Raw genomic sequence first — 16,402 nt, forward strand, 5'->3', positions numbered from 1 at the left:
CTTTTGTGCTTGGTTCTACACCATGTGTTCGTATGGCTGCAGGTCTTTAATGTATAATAAACAGTTTTGAATCGCCCTACGAGTCGCCTTGTCCTTTAGTTTGTTCTGTGCCAAACCCACCACAGAAACTTGGTAGCACGAGTGGGGTCAGGAAGAGAGACTACACTGTGGGACCAGAAGTCGTCTCAGAATCTGCTTCCTGACAACCGAAACTAAGAAAGTGACAACCAGACGTAGATGTCAACAAGTAACAGTTAGTTTTTTCTCGTTTCTGTACTTTCAAATATTTTCTATTTTTTGTTTTCTTCTTTTTGTTTCAGGGTAGTTAGATTTAGTTTAGTTTATTTTAATATAATTTGCTTATATTTTCTTAATTGTGATTTTACTTAGCTTGCACATTGTTTCTGTTGAGATAGATTTAGTTATTAGGGTTACTATTATTGTTAGAGTTTCTCAAGACCTGCAGCCAGATGGAGGGAAGTATGGTGGAACCTAGTTCATTGAAGGGGAGAGACGTGGGTCCCATGTGCAGTGGAGGAGAGCCGGAAGGAATGGAACGTGTCACTAAGGGGATGTTGACTCGACTACAAGCTGAACTTGAGGCATTGAAACTGGCCTGTCAGCGTTCTCATTACATCATAGAACCTGCTAGAAAAATTAGACATTTCAGTGGGGATGGCAGAAATGATGAAGTTTCAATTGAAGATTTCGTCAGAGAAATAAGAGATCTATGGGAACTTCGGCCTTACCTCTCGCCTCAAGAGAAGACAGCAACCATCATTGCGAATATAAGTGGTCCAGCAAGAGTAGAGGTAGATCTTCAGTCACCTCATATCAGAAGTGATCCAGAAGCTCTGCTTGATGCACTTACATCTGCTTTTGAAGTAATCATACCGGTGCGAGAGGCAGAGATTGCATTTCTGATGTCGCAGCAGAGAAGAAGTGAGTCGCTGCTTGAATTTTCTCACCGACTATTTAAGGAGTTTACAACGGCCATCAGACAAGAACAAAGAGAAGGCTTAGATTGCTTCAAGGAGGAAAGATTGAGGGACCAATATGCCTATGGAATCAGTGATCCTGACCTACGTAGAGAGCTGTTTAAGTTCATGACGCAACATCCCCAGACAAGCTTTCAAACGCTACGAAACTATGCGTTCAAGTTGGAGAACCAGAACAAAGATGCAGTTCGAGCCCAAGAACATTGGCCTGAAGTTCTCTTAGCACAGTTCGCCAAACTAGAGAAGCAACTTGAAGAGATAAAGGGGTCCGGGTATAACAGTCGGCTAAGTTCAAGGAACCCACTCTCTAGTCAACAGCATAGTCAACGCAGACCAACACAAAGACACATGGAACATAGCCATCAAAACAGAAGTCGACCAACAGCACCACCGGGTCTTTTGTGGACGAGGACCAAGAGAGGATTCTTCCCATACACTGATGATGGATCACCAGTCTGCACCCAGTGCTGGGAAGTTGGACATGTAAGGCGTCACTGTCAGCAATCACCACAACTCACAGCTGAGGTTCAATCTGTGTGCAATAGTGAACCCATTGTTTCACAGCCAACCCACCAAGTAGAACAACGAACCAATGAGCCACAAGCTGATGCAATGTACAATACAGATGCAAGTCACTCAATTCAAACATCGAGAAATAGAAACTTTAACACTGGGCAGCCAAACAAGAACAGGCATAACAGAGTCCGGAGGCCAGATAGACAAAGAAGAAACTACAGGCATTTTAACCAGCCACAAAGACGATTTCACTCACTGCTCCCTATCACACTTTCTACAGCTTCCCAGTCATTATGTTTAGAGAAAGACAGACCACTCTGTATGACCGATGGAACCCGCACGTTACAAACTGGAAAGATGCTTGTCGTTCCAGAAGACACTGACAAGAAACAGTTGTTTCAGTTTTCAGAAACCTACTAGGCTGAACGCTCCGGGACGGGTCGTTTCAAGCTAGGGGCTCTGTAGTGGAGTGGATATCTTTTTAGAAAAACACCGGCCACCCCGATTTCCACGTGACCCTTCACCCTAGATGGCACCTTGTGTCCGCGCATGACAAGGCAGACCAACGTGGGCACTGTCCATTCGACCGGCATCTCGTACCGCTGTAATGTCCGTATGTTACTGGACCTAAGTCGTCTCCACTCCCTTTTGTGCTTGGTTCTACACCATGTGTTCGTATGGCTGCAGGTCTTTAATGTATAATAAACAGTTTTGAATCGCCCTACGAGTCGCCTTGTCCTTTAGTTTGTTCTGTGCCAAACCCAACACACACAATTAGCAGGAGCCCCCCCCCCCCCAATGATGGCAAATTCCTAGCTACACCGAAAATGGTAGTGGGAGAAATAATGAGTACAAAATTTTGCACAGGCAGACAGACAAACAGAGTTGATATAAGCTTTGTAATAAACATGAGGTTTTGAAATAAATTTCGTTTCTACAAGTTTAAATTTGTATTCAAAGCCCAATTACAAAACAAACAGACTGACTACTAGTTCGCAAATAGCTATTCCAGTAACACCATATGGTAGTGACTTACACAGATGACCACGGCTACGACTAAAAAAAACAACAACCTGACCTAATTAACGCGAATCGGAACTTCGTTTAGTAACTGGAACCAGATTTATTATGATGTAGCATCCGCATTTTGTACTAGATGCTCGAAAGACAACAATCTAGCGGACATTTGATTCAAAGTAAAGGAAATCTAGTCATCGTTTGAATGATAAGGCCGAGGTGGCCGAGGGTTAAAGCTCTTGGTTTTTGAAACGAAAGATCACGAGTTTGGTGAGACCATCATCTAAACTTCAGGATTTTTAGATCTCTGAATCCACCCAACTTCATCTGATATTAGTTGTTGAAAGTAAAAGCCGTTGGTTATTGTGCTTATTACATGATATTTTCATAAACCATCGGCCATAGAACTAGACTAGCTTTACATCATCTTCTTTATGGACTGCAAGGGAAGCGCTGCTACTTTTCTGATAGAAATAAGTTAACGAACTTATGAAGTCAATGGACTTCATTACAAAATGTATAAAACTGCGCCATAACATCTTAAAGTTGGCTTGCCAAGACTTGGTAGAAAAAATACGCCATTACATCTTCAAGTAGACTCGCCATGACTAGGTAAAAGAAATGCGCCATTAATATCTGCCATGTCACCTGTCAGAGTATGTACTCCTGCACTGAAGCCTTACCCTGTGAAACCCGACGTGGAGTTGCTAACATGTCAGTGTTAATAGCTTCATAGCTATTGTTAACTTTTGGTCTTGACATGTTGTGTTGGTCATCTGACCAGTGTTTGGTTCGACTGTTATTCTACTTTTTCTTTTGATGACATGACTGAAGTAGCCCATGACACTTCAGTTCATTGTTGACAGGTGCACGTCGTACACCGACCATGGCGTATCTCGTAGAGCATTTCTTCCCCAGTCCTTAGTTCTAGAGCTTCTTCTTAGCTTGCCACAGATGGAGTGGATGAGCCAAACATTCGACAGCTGGCTCAACCGAAGGGGAAAAAAAAGCAAGTTGTATATAATTGACAGAGTTGTGGGCTCAAAGTAAAAAAAAATAGATTTGAGTTAAATATAAATCCGAAATATAAATCTAACACTTCAACAACTAAGCAACTATACAGGGGAGATAACGATTATTTTGTGTGTTCAATTGAACATTAAATAACAAAGTGCTGAGACCAAGTTAAAAATATCTTCACGCCATTAGAAGTCAATTAAAGAAAAACTTTCATCAAGCTAATTACAAAACAACCTCTTACAATTAAATAATAATAATAATAATTATTCGGTTTGTAATTTAATGTTCGAATGTGCATAACCATAATTTAGCCTACTTTAATAGCTCAATGCTAGAGGTAACCATTTCAGACCTTGGGGAGTGATAATGTAAACCTCATCTGTTTCTATGGCCGACAGTTAACGAGGGTGTCTCATGACCAACACAACGACCAACCGCCTTTACTTTCCCCAATTTATTTCAAGTACCCATTAGAGTTGGGTGAACTAGGGGCGTCCTAAAACTCCCGAAGTTCTAAATCCCAGCCTTCACTCCATGTTATACTAATGTTATAATGACTTTCTAGTTCTCCTTGCTGCTCGAATAAGTTTAGACGCGAAAAAGTGTTGGTCTTGTGTTGATAATACACTTTCACGTCTGATACAATACGCTGATAGTCGGTCATTCGTTTGTAGCTCAAAACATCACATCTGGTACAACTAAACCAAAGTAGGCGTTTTATATTTCAATGAGCTAAACTTACAATAACTTAGCAAACTTCTTTCTTAAAACAAATCTTAATGAAAGTTTTATTCAATAATATATAGAACTTCAACTTGAGAAGAGTCATTGATCTAGTCCTAACAAATGGAACTATTTCAATAGAAATCTAACTCAATTGAATTATAACGTCTTTACTCCCTCACGTCTCTGATACGTCTTTACTCCCTCACGTCTCTGATACGTCTTTACTCCCTCACGTCTCTGATACGTCTTTACTCCCTCACGTCTCTGATACGTCTTTACTCCCTCACGTCTTTGATACGTCTCCCCAAAACCCAGCCTTCAACTATCACCCAAGTTGGTGCTGCCTAGTGAAGCGAACCTCTTCTTTGTTTCAACTCCCGAAAACGATTCAAGACATTGTTTGCCTGCGTGAGAAATATTCCAAATGCTTGTTACTTGAATACTCACACTTCTCTCTTCTTTATTTCAGCCATGGGTAGCCTGCAGGAGATGGAACGTCTTCTACGCTCCAAGGATGAGAAGATTAAAGATATGCAGCGGCTCCTGGATGAGAAAGAGGAGCGGATTATGCAGCTCCGGAGTAAATTGGATAAATTTCAATCCATTCTGCCACAGACGCAGAACAACATGATCATGGGGCCCAGGAAACAGAGGGCCCAGGGTATCTCAGCCGAGCCCCAGGCCATGAGAAATTTGGATATTTGCAAGAGCACACAGAAGAGATATGTCAAGTCTGAAAGGTAAGTGAAGACTTTATTAACCTTTCTCTTGCAGGATCGGCGCCCATCACGCCTTGTATACGGTGGAAATGACCACAAAAATACAAACGATTTAAAAGAATATATACATTTTTAAAACCACATTGACTCTGAAAGGGTACAAACATGATCGACACAGTGCTAGGCGCTTTGCAACCCTTCTATGTGGTGTGAGACTTGTTCTGGCAGACCTGCTTGTTATGGGTTGAGTGCGTGTTTATATTGGTTGACGAATTCTGATGTAATCTTTGGGTTAAATTGACCTAGATGAGTGGATAAAGATGAGGTGAACGACTGATAAAAAGAGATGAAATCAGACGAGAATGTATGGTGAAATTAGTGAAATAGTTCTAAAATGAAGTATATTGTTTAAAGCTTTCGACATCTTGTTATTTCATTAGTGTTTCTACCAATTCTTTATTGAGTTTCTTGGTCAAAATAAAAAAGAGGGGGGAGGCAACATATTCTTGAACCCGTGCCAACTGGTACCGTGATACGACACTTTGTTGGAGACTGAAATAGAGAGATAGATACAGAGAGAGAGAGAGAGAGAGAAAGAGAGAGAGAAAAGAGAATGGTGGAAGCTACTTTTAAGTGAAGTGCTCTACTCAGTACATGTTTGGAGCTACCAAGTCAACTGGAGATTGTATAGTCCTACATGTATCAGTAAGAATACACACAAACACGAAACAATATTTAATGTTTTTGCAAAAGATTTCTTAGTATTGATTTTTGTTCCCATGTGGTCCTCGTTCTCTTCCCTTTAATTGTACTCACCTTCAATTGTATATTCTACCGTCAAAGTAGGACATTCGTCATTCGATATAATTCCTGGATTGATTTCCAGGACATTCGTCATTCGATATAATTCCTGGATTGATTTCCAGGACATTCGTCATTCGATATAATTCCTGGATTGATTTCCAGGACATTCGTCATTCGATATAATTCCTGGATTGATTTCCAGGACATTCGTCATTCGATATAATTCCTGGATTGATTTCCAGGACATTCGTCATTCGATATAATTCCTGGATTGATTTCCCGGCGACATCTGCACTTGTAACATGTATGTCTGTAGATCACAAGGGACAGTACTCTAAGATTATACGCTCATTAGGACACTTTTATAAAAACATTTTTTTTTGTTTTTGGAAGAATGATAAATATGAAAGTTAACTACTGACGTCACTGACTTTTACAAAAGGTGTAGATCTACTTATTGGTTTGAACAAAATGAACAATGTGTCTTTTTGTCTCCCGTCTCTTAACCCTTTCGATCCACTCTTCTATATCTATTGGTGTGGGCAGAAAAGGGGATAAATGTTGATTTTATATTGTAATTTAAAAACTTAAATATAAAAACATGTTGGCCCACAATTAGCTGAATGTCTTTGAGAAGATGGCAGTGTGTCATGTGACAGTAAGTTAATAAATCATATCAACAAATACCAAACAGGAATACATCTATATAAAATGCTGGTGCACTCGTCCCGGAGGGACACTAGGCTAATGACATCTTGTGTATAGAGCAAGGCACTTTTGGTTTCTACTTAGCGAATATATTTCCTCTCTTGCTTGGGTGTTGAACGGCAGCCCTTTATCTTCGCTTAGCATTGTTCTAGTCAACAACCAGTGTCCAAATAGCACTACCCAAAGCCACGTGAAAAGTTCCAACTACACCTTGTCTCAACCATGTTCGCCATCAAGGTGACAGCCCAGGCTAAATTAACATATTTGGAAAACTTTATGAGTTAGAAAACAATGTCCTAAATAACACGTGACAAAGTTCGTTTTTGATACTTCATTGAAAATGTTGATTACTAGGATGGTGTCCTTTACATTTGCTGCCCCACGGACAACTAGGGAACTAGAAGTAGTCACCTTTGAGGAAACTATGAGATAGACGGCCGTTGCTTAAAAATAAATGCAGTCTTAGGTAAAATGATTTTAAACAATTAGTACCCAAACAGAATTTTTTATTTTCTGGGTTTTGCTAGGAGATTCTTTTCATCTAGCCAGCTCTTGCTGCTGAGCGTTGACTGTAAATTTGTTTGCTGTCCTTGGTCCAAGAAAAGTAACTCGCAGCTGTTCCATACGGAGTATTGCTTAGGTACGGTTGTTGTGTAATGTGGGATTGAATTAAGGCATTATAAGAGAAGGTGGGCAAAGTGTCTACATTGGTGTGTGTGTGCATGAACGCGTGCGTGTGTGTGTGTGTTTTTCTGTTTAGCTTGTTAAGAAATAAAATGTCAGACATTAAAAATTTCAGGCTTCATAACATTCTTTTACAATATTTTCTGATTATTAGCAAATCTCAACGGTTCAAAGAATGAAACAAAAAGGAGACAGTTAAAGACTGTATCATTTTGCTTTTCTGCATTGTTTAGTCTGATCAATGAGGACACTACCAACAAATAGAATGTTGATCTCAGTTCACTTGGTCAATGAGGACACTACCAACAAATAGAATGTTGATCTCAGTTCACTTGGTCAATGAGGACACTACCAACAAATAGAATGTTGATCTCAGTTCACTTGTCAATGAGGACACTACCAACAAATAGAATGTTGATCTCAGTTCACTTGTCAATGAGGACACTACCAACAAATAGAATGTTGATCTCAGTTCACTTGGTCAATGAGGACACTACCAACAAATAGAATGTTGATCTCAGTTCACTTGTCAATGAGGACACTACCAACAAATAGAATGTTGATCTCAGTTCACTTGTCAATGTGACACTACCAACAAATAGAATGTTGATCTCAGTTCACTTGTCAATGAGGACACTACCAACAAATAGAATGTTGATCTCAGTTCACTTGGTCAATGTGACACTACCAACAAATAGAATGTTGATCTCAATTCACTTGGTCAATGAGGACACTACCAACAAATAGAATGTTGATCTCAGTTCACTTGTCAATGAGGACACTACCAACAAATAGAATGTTGATCTCAGTTCACTTGGTCAATGAGGACACTACCAACAAATAGAATGTTGATCTCAGTTCACTTGGTCAATGTGACACTACCAACAAATAGAATGTTGATCTCAGTTCACCTGGTCAATGAGGACACTACCAACAAATAGAATGTTGATCTCAGTTCACTTGGTCAATGAGGACACTACCAACAAATAGAATATTGATCTCAGTTCACTTCAACACGACCTATATATTTATATTTTTTTTAATACTTGTTATAAGAAATCTTTCTTTCTCTGGAAGTCTCTACATAATATGTGTGTGTGTGTGTGTGTGTACGTGTGTGTACGTGTGTGTGTGTGTGTACGTGTGAGTGTGCATTAAACTAAGACGTGACTGACACATAAACTGCACTTCAAAGTTTGTATCGTGTTGTAATATAAAGGCAAACGTCACGTGACATGAGATGGCATTGTCATTGACATCCGCCCGTAACTAAAACTCAAACGTGTTAAAACTCAAACAGAGGCTTTTGGCCTTATTTCTCTTTTCAATATCAAACAACATTAATTAATTACCACTATTTAATTGGTTAATTTAAAAAAAATTATTCATGTTTTGTTAGGGAATAAATTGTGTAAAGTTTCAACTTGATCCGAGACTGGGAAGTGGGAGAAATAACGCGTTCAAATTTTTTTTTACCAGACCGACAGAGTGAGTTGATATAAACTTTGTTAAAAAAAATGTCACAGATTCCCCTCCCCCCTTTTTTTTTATTAAAATGTTCATTGATATAATATCAGGATCAGATATATGTCACAAGTGCTGTTTATAGGCTGTTGACCTCAATGTAGTCTCATAACAATCAAGTCTTATCAACTTGTACGCTTCTGTCTATACTGACATAACATCGTTGTATATCTGTATGGATGTGAAGGCGGAGCTTTGTGTTTCAATCTGGTCAGATTGAGCAGTCTCTAAACAAATAGAACGAAAGCCTTAAGAGTCACACCCTCTGATTAGTGTTCTGTTCCCTAATGTCTAACCCCTCAGGTACCATTGATCAGAGGTTCTCAAAAGTTGTCTCCTCTTCTGACGTTGTGTTCCAGAACGTCTCTTTGTTCCTTTGTGTAGAACGGCACCACTTTAGGCTTGTATCTCAAGTCATGTCTTAGGCAAAGTCATTATCTGAAGAAAGAGCTTAGCTTGGACCAAGAGATTGTGGAACAATTCAAATTACAAACGTATTCTATACTTAGAGATATAATTACGTGCCCGCCCAACCCCCCCACATGTTCAGGATTAGTCTGATACCACCAGCAGCGTCGCTAGGGTTAGTCTCACGAGGTGAGGTCTGCACCCCTTAGTGATGCCATTGTCTGACACACAGTTTGGTCTTTGTTGAAGTCTAAGATCCATTCTTCTACGTAGCACTTTAAAGCTAGTCTTTCGAGAAACATACACTTATAATCACAAACACACACACACATACAAACACACCCGCACATAAATACTTCTACTTCCTTGTAGACAGGTATTGTTCACATATAACAAGAACACAATATAATGGAACGTTCCCCCCTAGTTGACAAACGACAGTTATTTGTGTCTAGCTGTTAGCTAGTCCTAATAGTTTTCCTGCATGAATGTTATTAGATCAGATGGTTTGTTACTAGATACAGGAAGTAATTCGATTAATTAAATGACCTATCTTACTTATCCCACATGAGATTTTATGCTCGTGATCGACATATTCAAAACACCGTATACAATCTATACTACTTTGTCATGCTTTAAAGAATAGCCACAAGCATGGGCGTAGCCAGGATTTTGTTTCGGTGGGGGGGGGGGGGGTTGGGGGGGATTTTTTTTCTACCAACCCCCCCCCCCCCGCAATCATATCTATATGTATGTATTTGTGTGTGTGTGTACATAATCTTTATTACATTCTGACCCTTCATTCTTTCGGAAGACGTTTATTGTGCCCTAGAAGAGGTTCTTCCATGAGTTAGTGGAAAAATTGTAGACTCCTCGCCATCACCAGAAAGGGTGTCTGGGGGAGCGCTAGGAGCTCCCCCAGCGCGGGGCGAAGCCCCGCCGCCAAGCACTATTTCTGGTTTTGAAAGCCAACAAATACATATTCTGAGGTATCTACTTTGCATTTTCCTGCTATTAGAAGGTTTATTTAAAAACCCTAATGTGCTATTCTTACTGACTTAGACCCTTTCGCGCCGTTCGGCACATTTGCCGTCAAGCTGTTTCCACAAAAATCTGTCACTGTTAATGTCTGAAGCCTCTTTCCACCTGCTCTGAGGATCTTCATGAATGTGTGGCGTCAAGTTGTACTAGGATGTCATCGCAACTCTTATTATGCGTAATTCATTTTGTCGGAGAACATGTCCCGCAAACCTCATGCGACGCTCTGTCACAATCTTACTATGGGGTCAACTCCCAGTTCGGCATAGGATTTCCTTGATTTAGACCCGATCTCTAAAAGTGACTCCTAAAATCTGTCTTAGCCATCTTTGTTGAGCCACATTTAGTGTTTTTCAATTTCGGCACATATGACTATTCACTGCACTCTATTAATGGAGCCCCGCCACTGGTAGAAATATGTAACCTCTCTTGAATACGCTCTTGGAATTAGGTGACTGTAGTTTGCATTAGATTTTATATTGAAAAGGGAAGTTTTATCGTCAAAATCATCTGTTGGGGGTTTAAAACTAAAAAATCTCTGGAGTTTTTTTTTTTTTTTTTAATTCAAAACCCCATTTAGCTACGGTAATAGAATTTAGTAACTGTAGTTTGCTTTAGAATAATATTGAAGATATAGGTTTTCCACCTCAAAATGCTCTGTAGGGGGATCTTAAACTCAAAACCATCTGGAAGGGTTTTAAACTTTTAAAAAAGCCATCTGTAGGAGAGAGGTTCAAACTCAAAACCCCCTATTGGATTGGCTACGCTCAAATAATTTTAGTGTGTAATTTGCTTTTTTTTATATTGAAGAGGTATTTTTAAGCTTCAAACTCCCTTTGACTACACTCATAGAATTTTGAGTGTATAATTTGCTTTGTTTTTAATATTCAAGAGGTATTTTTTACCTTAAAACCCCGCTGAAAAAGGGGGGGGGGGGTTAAACTCAAAACTTATTTAGCTACGCTCTTAACATTTTGAGTGCGTAATTCACTTTTTTTATATTGAAGAGGTATTTTTTAGCTTCAAACCCTTCAAACTGAAGAGGGGGTGGGGGTTAACTCAAAACCCCTTTGGTTACGCTCATAGAATTTTGAGTGTGTAATTTTCTTTTTTTATATTGAAGAGGGGGTTTATCGTAAATTTTGGAGGGGGTTTAAAAATCAAAATCTTCCTTAACTGTGCTCGTGAAATTTGGGGGATTGTCGTTTACATTTTTTTTTGTTTTGTGTTATAGAAGAGGGGAATTTAACTGCGAAAACCTCTGGTAGGGGTTTTTTAAACTCAAACCCCCCTGCTAGGGGGTCTTAAACTCAACCCCCCCTGGTAGGGTTTTTTAAACTTAACCCCCCCACTGGTAGGGTTTTTTAACTCAAAACCTCGTTTGCTGTGCTAGGGCAAGTGCTAGTTTAGTCTTAAAATCTCACCTAAAATAAACAAAATCAAAGCAAAAAATCAGTCACTAAATTCCGATCCCCCCCCCCCTGATTTCATTTCGGGGGGGGGGGGGGTTGAACCCCAAACCCCCCCCCCCCCTGGCTACGCCCATGGCCACAAGTATTTAACAAGAAAATAATGTCCATGTTTTCTAGAGGCCGTCTTACAAATAAATACGTAAAACAACGAAATGCATTTGCTGGGGAACGGACACAGTCTTATTTGCTCATTGTTGTGTATGCTATGTATTCACTGTAAAACAAATGGTGGTTTAAAGAATCTGAGATCGTTCTACACAAGAAAACTTTCGATAGTCAGTTTTAAAAATTAAATTGCAACACAATTTCGTATCTGTACATAAAACGAAGGCGCTATAAATTACAATCATTTTTTTTTACATGCTAATGATTTCCGTGTTAATCGTGAAATTAAAAAAATAAATAAACAAAAAACTTATGGGCCAAGTCTCCACATCTCTTCTAATTGTTAGACCTAGTTTTATGTTCAAATCTTTTAGGAAAATGATCATTTCTTCTTCTTCTCCTTCGTTTACATGTGACATGCTGGAGGCTTCAGATCAGTGATCCTAGATCTGGGATGAACCGCGAAGTGGTTTCCAGATCAGGCAGTTCTCGAATAGTTTTTCTTCTATAAGAGGGTATCGGGGCCAGAGTTGTTTTTTTTCGGGCCTCTTGATATAGTATGCATAGTATGCACCTTTGAAGGACATGGTCAGCATTCTCTGGTGACATTTCACAAGGGCATAGTTTGCTAGTTCATTGATCATAGTGTGTTCTCGCGATAATTTTTTTGCTTGGCGCGAATGTAACACTACAAAGATCAAACGATAACCTCTCTGTTTTGCTTTGACTTCTAGGCTATTAGATTTATATCTAGTCAAAACCTGTTTTTATATAATCTATGGCTTAAAAACATTTAAAAACTTTTCGTTAACAAACAAGAAAAATGTTTTAAAAATTACCCTTTTTAAAAAAAAAAAGTAAGTAACTCTTTATACCACTTCAAGAGCAATTATTTTGCTCTAGATTACTAATAAATGTAATAGTTAAATGAAAAAAAAGGAACATTTTTTCCCCGCCCCGAGAAAAATATCCTGGTTAGGCCAATGTAAAAATCTACTAGAATTTTTAATATTCCAACGATAGACCTTTAGATCTAGATCTACAAGAGGATATGCAAAATGTATCTGAATATTAATTTATTAAACTCTTGAATAATATAATGCCTACACTAAAGATAATGAGAAAACCCTAACCCCTAACCCTACTGGACACATCTTAATAAAAAGAATTTGAGAGCCTGACAAAAATATTGCCTTGTGACTTTTGTTTGTCTGGGTCATTGTGCTACTCTTACTCTAATATAAAATCTACCACATGGCTACTATCTCTAGATGCATAAACTGGGCCCCAGAACTTGTAATATCTATAAAAGACAACGCCAACTATTTCAGATCAAACATTCTTTAGATAAAAACAATAGCAAGATAATTTCTGTTTACACTATCTAGGTCTTCTTAATCTCATTGCCTTGCACGAAGCACAACCTTCGGCGGTGTAGTCGTAAGACAACATGCCAAAATATTTTGTCACACCTCGTTACGTGTATATCAAACTTCACGGGTTCACCCAATTAATCAGATAAAGGCAATGTCTGAAAGCAGAAAGTAAATAATTGATTATTACTTAGGAACTTCTATGTTCCAATAAACAGTATTTCTTTAAAACATTGTTTAATTTAAACGGGCGACTAGTTTATGAGTCCGCTTGATTTTCTATAGTTACATTTAAAAAAACAATTAAATACTGAATATCAACTCATAAAGTTGAGTGCGAACCTCTCCGTTTTCAATCTTCAACATCTATATGCACTCTCTATGTCACGGTGCCCTGAATAGCAAGTCGAATCTTTCAGTTCAGTGCTACATAGTTGACTTCCATGTTTGCACTGATTTATGTACAGCTCTTAGCAAGGATGTACGAGATCTACTTTATGTTTATCAATGTGTACAATGTCCAACTGGTCTAAACATCGTACACGTTAACATTTGATATTGCCAGACACACACACACCTTTTACCTTTACCTATCCCTTAGTCTGTTGGACCGTTGGGGCACCAAGCAAGACTTGTCGACCGTCCTTCTCCATTCCTCCCTTTTTTTGCCTTGTTTAGAACCTCTCTCAATGGCAGGCCCGTCCATTCTTTAATGTTGTCCTCCCATCTCTTTTTCTGTCTGCCTCTTCTTCTTTTTCCTGGCACTGTTCCCTGAAGGAAGGTCTTTGCGAGCCCCGTAGATCTTGTAATGTGGCCAAAGGTTTTTAGCTTTCGTCTTTTTACAATAGTTAACAGGTCATCATGGGCTCCGATCGCTACAGTAACCCTGTCTCTGATTTCTTGTTTTGTGATGCGGTCTTTGAATGTGATGCCTAGGATCCTTCTGTAGCATCTCAATTCCATTGCTAGGATCCTCCTCTCAAGCTCTGTATTCAACGTCCACGACTCGCAAGCCTATAAAAATGTGGCCATGACCAGAGAGCGCATCAGTCTGATTTTGGTGCCGAGGGCTAAGCCCTTATCTTTCCATATTATTTTAAGTTTTGAAAGGGCTGCTGTGGACTGTGATATTCGGGCCAATAGTTCGGGTTTTGATCCCTCATCTGAGACAATAGCTCCGAGGTATTTGAAGCTGTTAACACTAGTTAGTTTTTCACCTCCAATACTGATGCCTCTTTTATGGCTATTGGTCATAATTTGAGTTTTTTCGGCATTTATTTGCATGCCGTATGCTGCGGAAGTCTTGTCAATGCGCATCACCAGGTCAGCTAGTTCTTCTTCTGTCCCTGCTAGGCCGTCAATGTCATCTGCGAAGCGCAAGTTAGTAATTCTTCTTCCTCCAATGCTAACAGTACCTTCATAGCCCTCGAGGGCATCTTCCATTATCCTTTCAAGGAAGATATTGAAGAGTGTTGGTGACAGTAGGCAGCCTTGTCTTACTCCAACTGTGGTTTTGAACCAGTCCCCAATATTATTGTTGAAGTACACCGCACTGGTGGCATCCTTGTAGAGGTTCTGGATAACTTTGATTATGTTTTTATTAATGTTGTACTTTTCCATTGTCGCCCAGAGTGCTCCGTGCCATACTCGATCGAAAGCTTTCTTGAAATCAATAAAGACATGGAAAAGATTCTCTTGGTGTTGGAGATATTTCTCACAGAGTATTCTGAGGTTTAGAATTTGTTCTGTTGTTCTGTTGACACACACACGATTTATGAGTTGACTTCTTCGTGGACCTTCCAACACTTAGTTCTCATCACTGACAGCTCTGAGTCCCTGGTTTGGTTTAGTTCTCTTCCCCCCCCCCCATTCCAACAGATAAATGATAATTTAATGACGACACGAAGGTATTCCTGGAGACTTGGTCACAACGTTTTTCTTTGGAGTTATAACACCAGGCCTAATTGACGTCTGTTTGTGCTGTCCACTCTAAAATTATTTTTTTTTTTATGTAGAAATGAAAGTTTGAGAAAATTTCCTTCTAGAATTTTCACACAATGTAAATCAGACGCTTGATAGTCAGGGCCGGCCTTAGAGAGTTGGAGCCCTAGGCGAAGTAAATTTGGTGGCCCTAGGCGAAGTGAATTTGGTGGCCCTAGGCGAAGTAAATTTGGTGGCCCTAGGCGAAGTAAATTTGGTGGCCCTAGGCGAAGTAAATTTGGTGGCCCTAGGCGAAGTAAATTTGGTGGCCCTAGGCGAAGTAAATTTGGTGGCCCTAGGCGAAGTAAATTTGGTGGCCCTAGGCGAAGTAAATTTGGTGGCCCTAGGCGAAGTAAATTTGGTGGCCCTAGGCGAAGTAAATTTGGTGGCCCTAGGCGAAGTAAATTTGGTGGCCCTAGGCGAAGTAAATTTGGTGGCCCTAGGCGAAGTAAATTTGGTGGCCCTAGGCGAAGTAAATTTGGTGGCCCTAGGCGAAGTAAATTTGGTGGCCCTAGGCGAAGTAAATAGGTGGCCCTAGGCGAAGTAAATAGGTGGCCCTAGGCGAAGTAAATTTGGTGGCCCTAGGCGAAGTAAATTTGGTGGCCCTAGGCGAAGTGAATAGGTGGCCCTAGGCGAAGTAAATAGGTGGCCCTAGGCGAAGTAAATTTGGTGGCCCTAGGCGAAGTAAATTTGGTGGCCCTAGGCGAAGTAAATTTGGTGGCCCTAGGCGAAGTAAATTTGGTGGCCCTAGGCGAAGTAAATAGGTGGCCCTAAGCGAAGTGAATTTGGTGGCCCTAGTCGAAGTAAATAGGTGGCCCTAAGCGAAGTAAATTTGGTGGCCCTAGGCGAAGTGAATTTGGTGGCCCTAGGCGAAGTAAATAGGTGGCCCTAAGCGAAGTGAATTTGGTGGCCCTAGGCGAAGTAAATAGGTGGCCCTAAGCGAAGTGAATTTGGTGGCCCTAGGCGAAGTAAATTTGGTGGCCCTAGGCGAAGTAAATTTGGTGGCCCTAGGCGAAGTAAATTTGGTGGCCCTAGGCGAAGTAAATTTGGTGGCCCTAGGCGAAGTAAATTTGGTGGCCCTAGGCGAAGTAAATAGGTGGCCCTAAGCGAAGTGAATTTGGTGGCCCTAGTCGAAGTAAATAGGTGGCCCTAAGCGAAGTAAATTTGGTGGCCCTAGGCGAAGTGAATTTGGTGGCCCTAGGCGAAGTAAATAGGTGGCCCTAAGCGAAGTGAATTTGGTGGCCCTAGTCGAAGTGAATTTGGTGGCCTTAGGCGAAGTAAATTTGGTGGCCCTAGGCGAAGTAAATTTG

At 40.1% G+C, this 16,402-nt stretch overlaps 1 protein-coding gene across 4 annotated transcripts in view; it reads left to right on the forward strand.

Annotated features, from left to right (window-relative positions):
• LOC106065352 (cGMP-dependent protein kinase 1-like) overlaps nt 1-16,402 on the forward strand; it is a 206,452-nt gene that overhangs the window by 24,045 nt on the left and 166,005 nt on the right. For all 4 annotated transcript variants that reach the window (XM_056019966.1, XM_056019965.1, XM_056019964.1 and 1 more), the window contains one exon: nt 4,747-5,017. In XM_056019966.1, coding sequence (XP_055875941.1) covers nt 4,749-5,017 — 269 coding nt within the window. In that variant the 5' untranslated portion in view covers nt 4,747-4,748. The remainder of the gene's footprint in view (nt 1-4,746; nt 5,018-16,402) is intronic.

The sequence above is a fragment of the Biomphalaria glabrata genome, chromosome 2 (assembly GCF_947242115.1).
Source record: "Biomphalaria glabrata chromosome 2, xgBioGlab47.1, whole genome shotgun sequence".
Lineage (NCBI taxonomy): Eukaryota > Metazoa > Mollusca > Gastropoda > Planorbidae > Biomphalaria > Biomphalaria glabrata.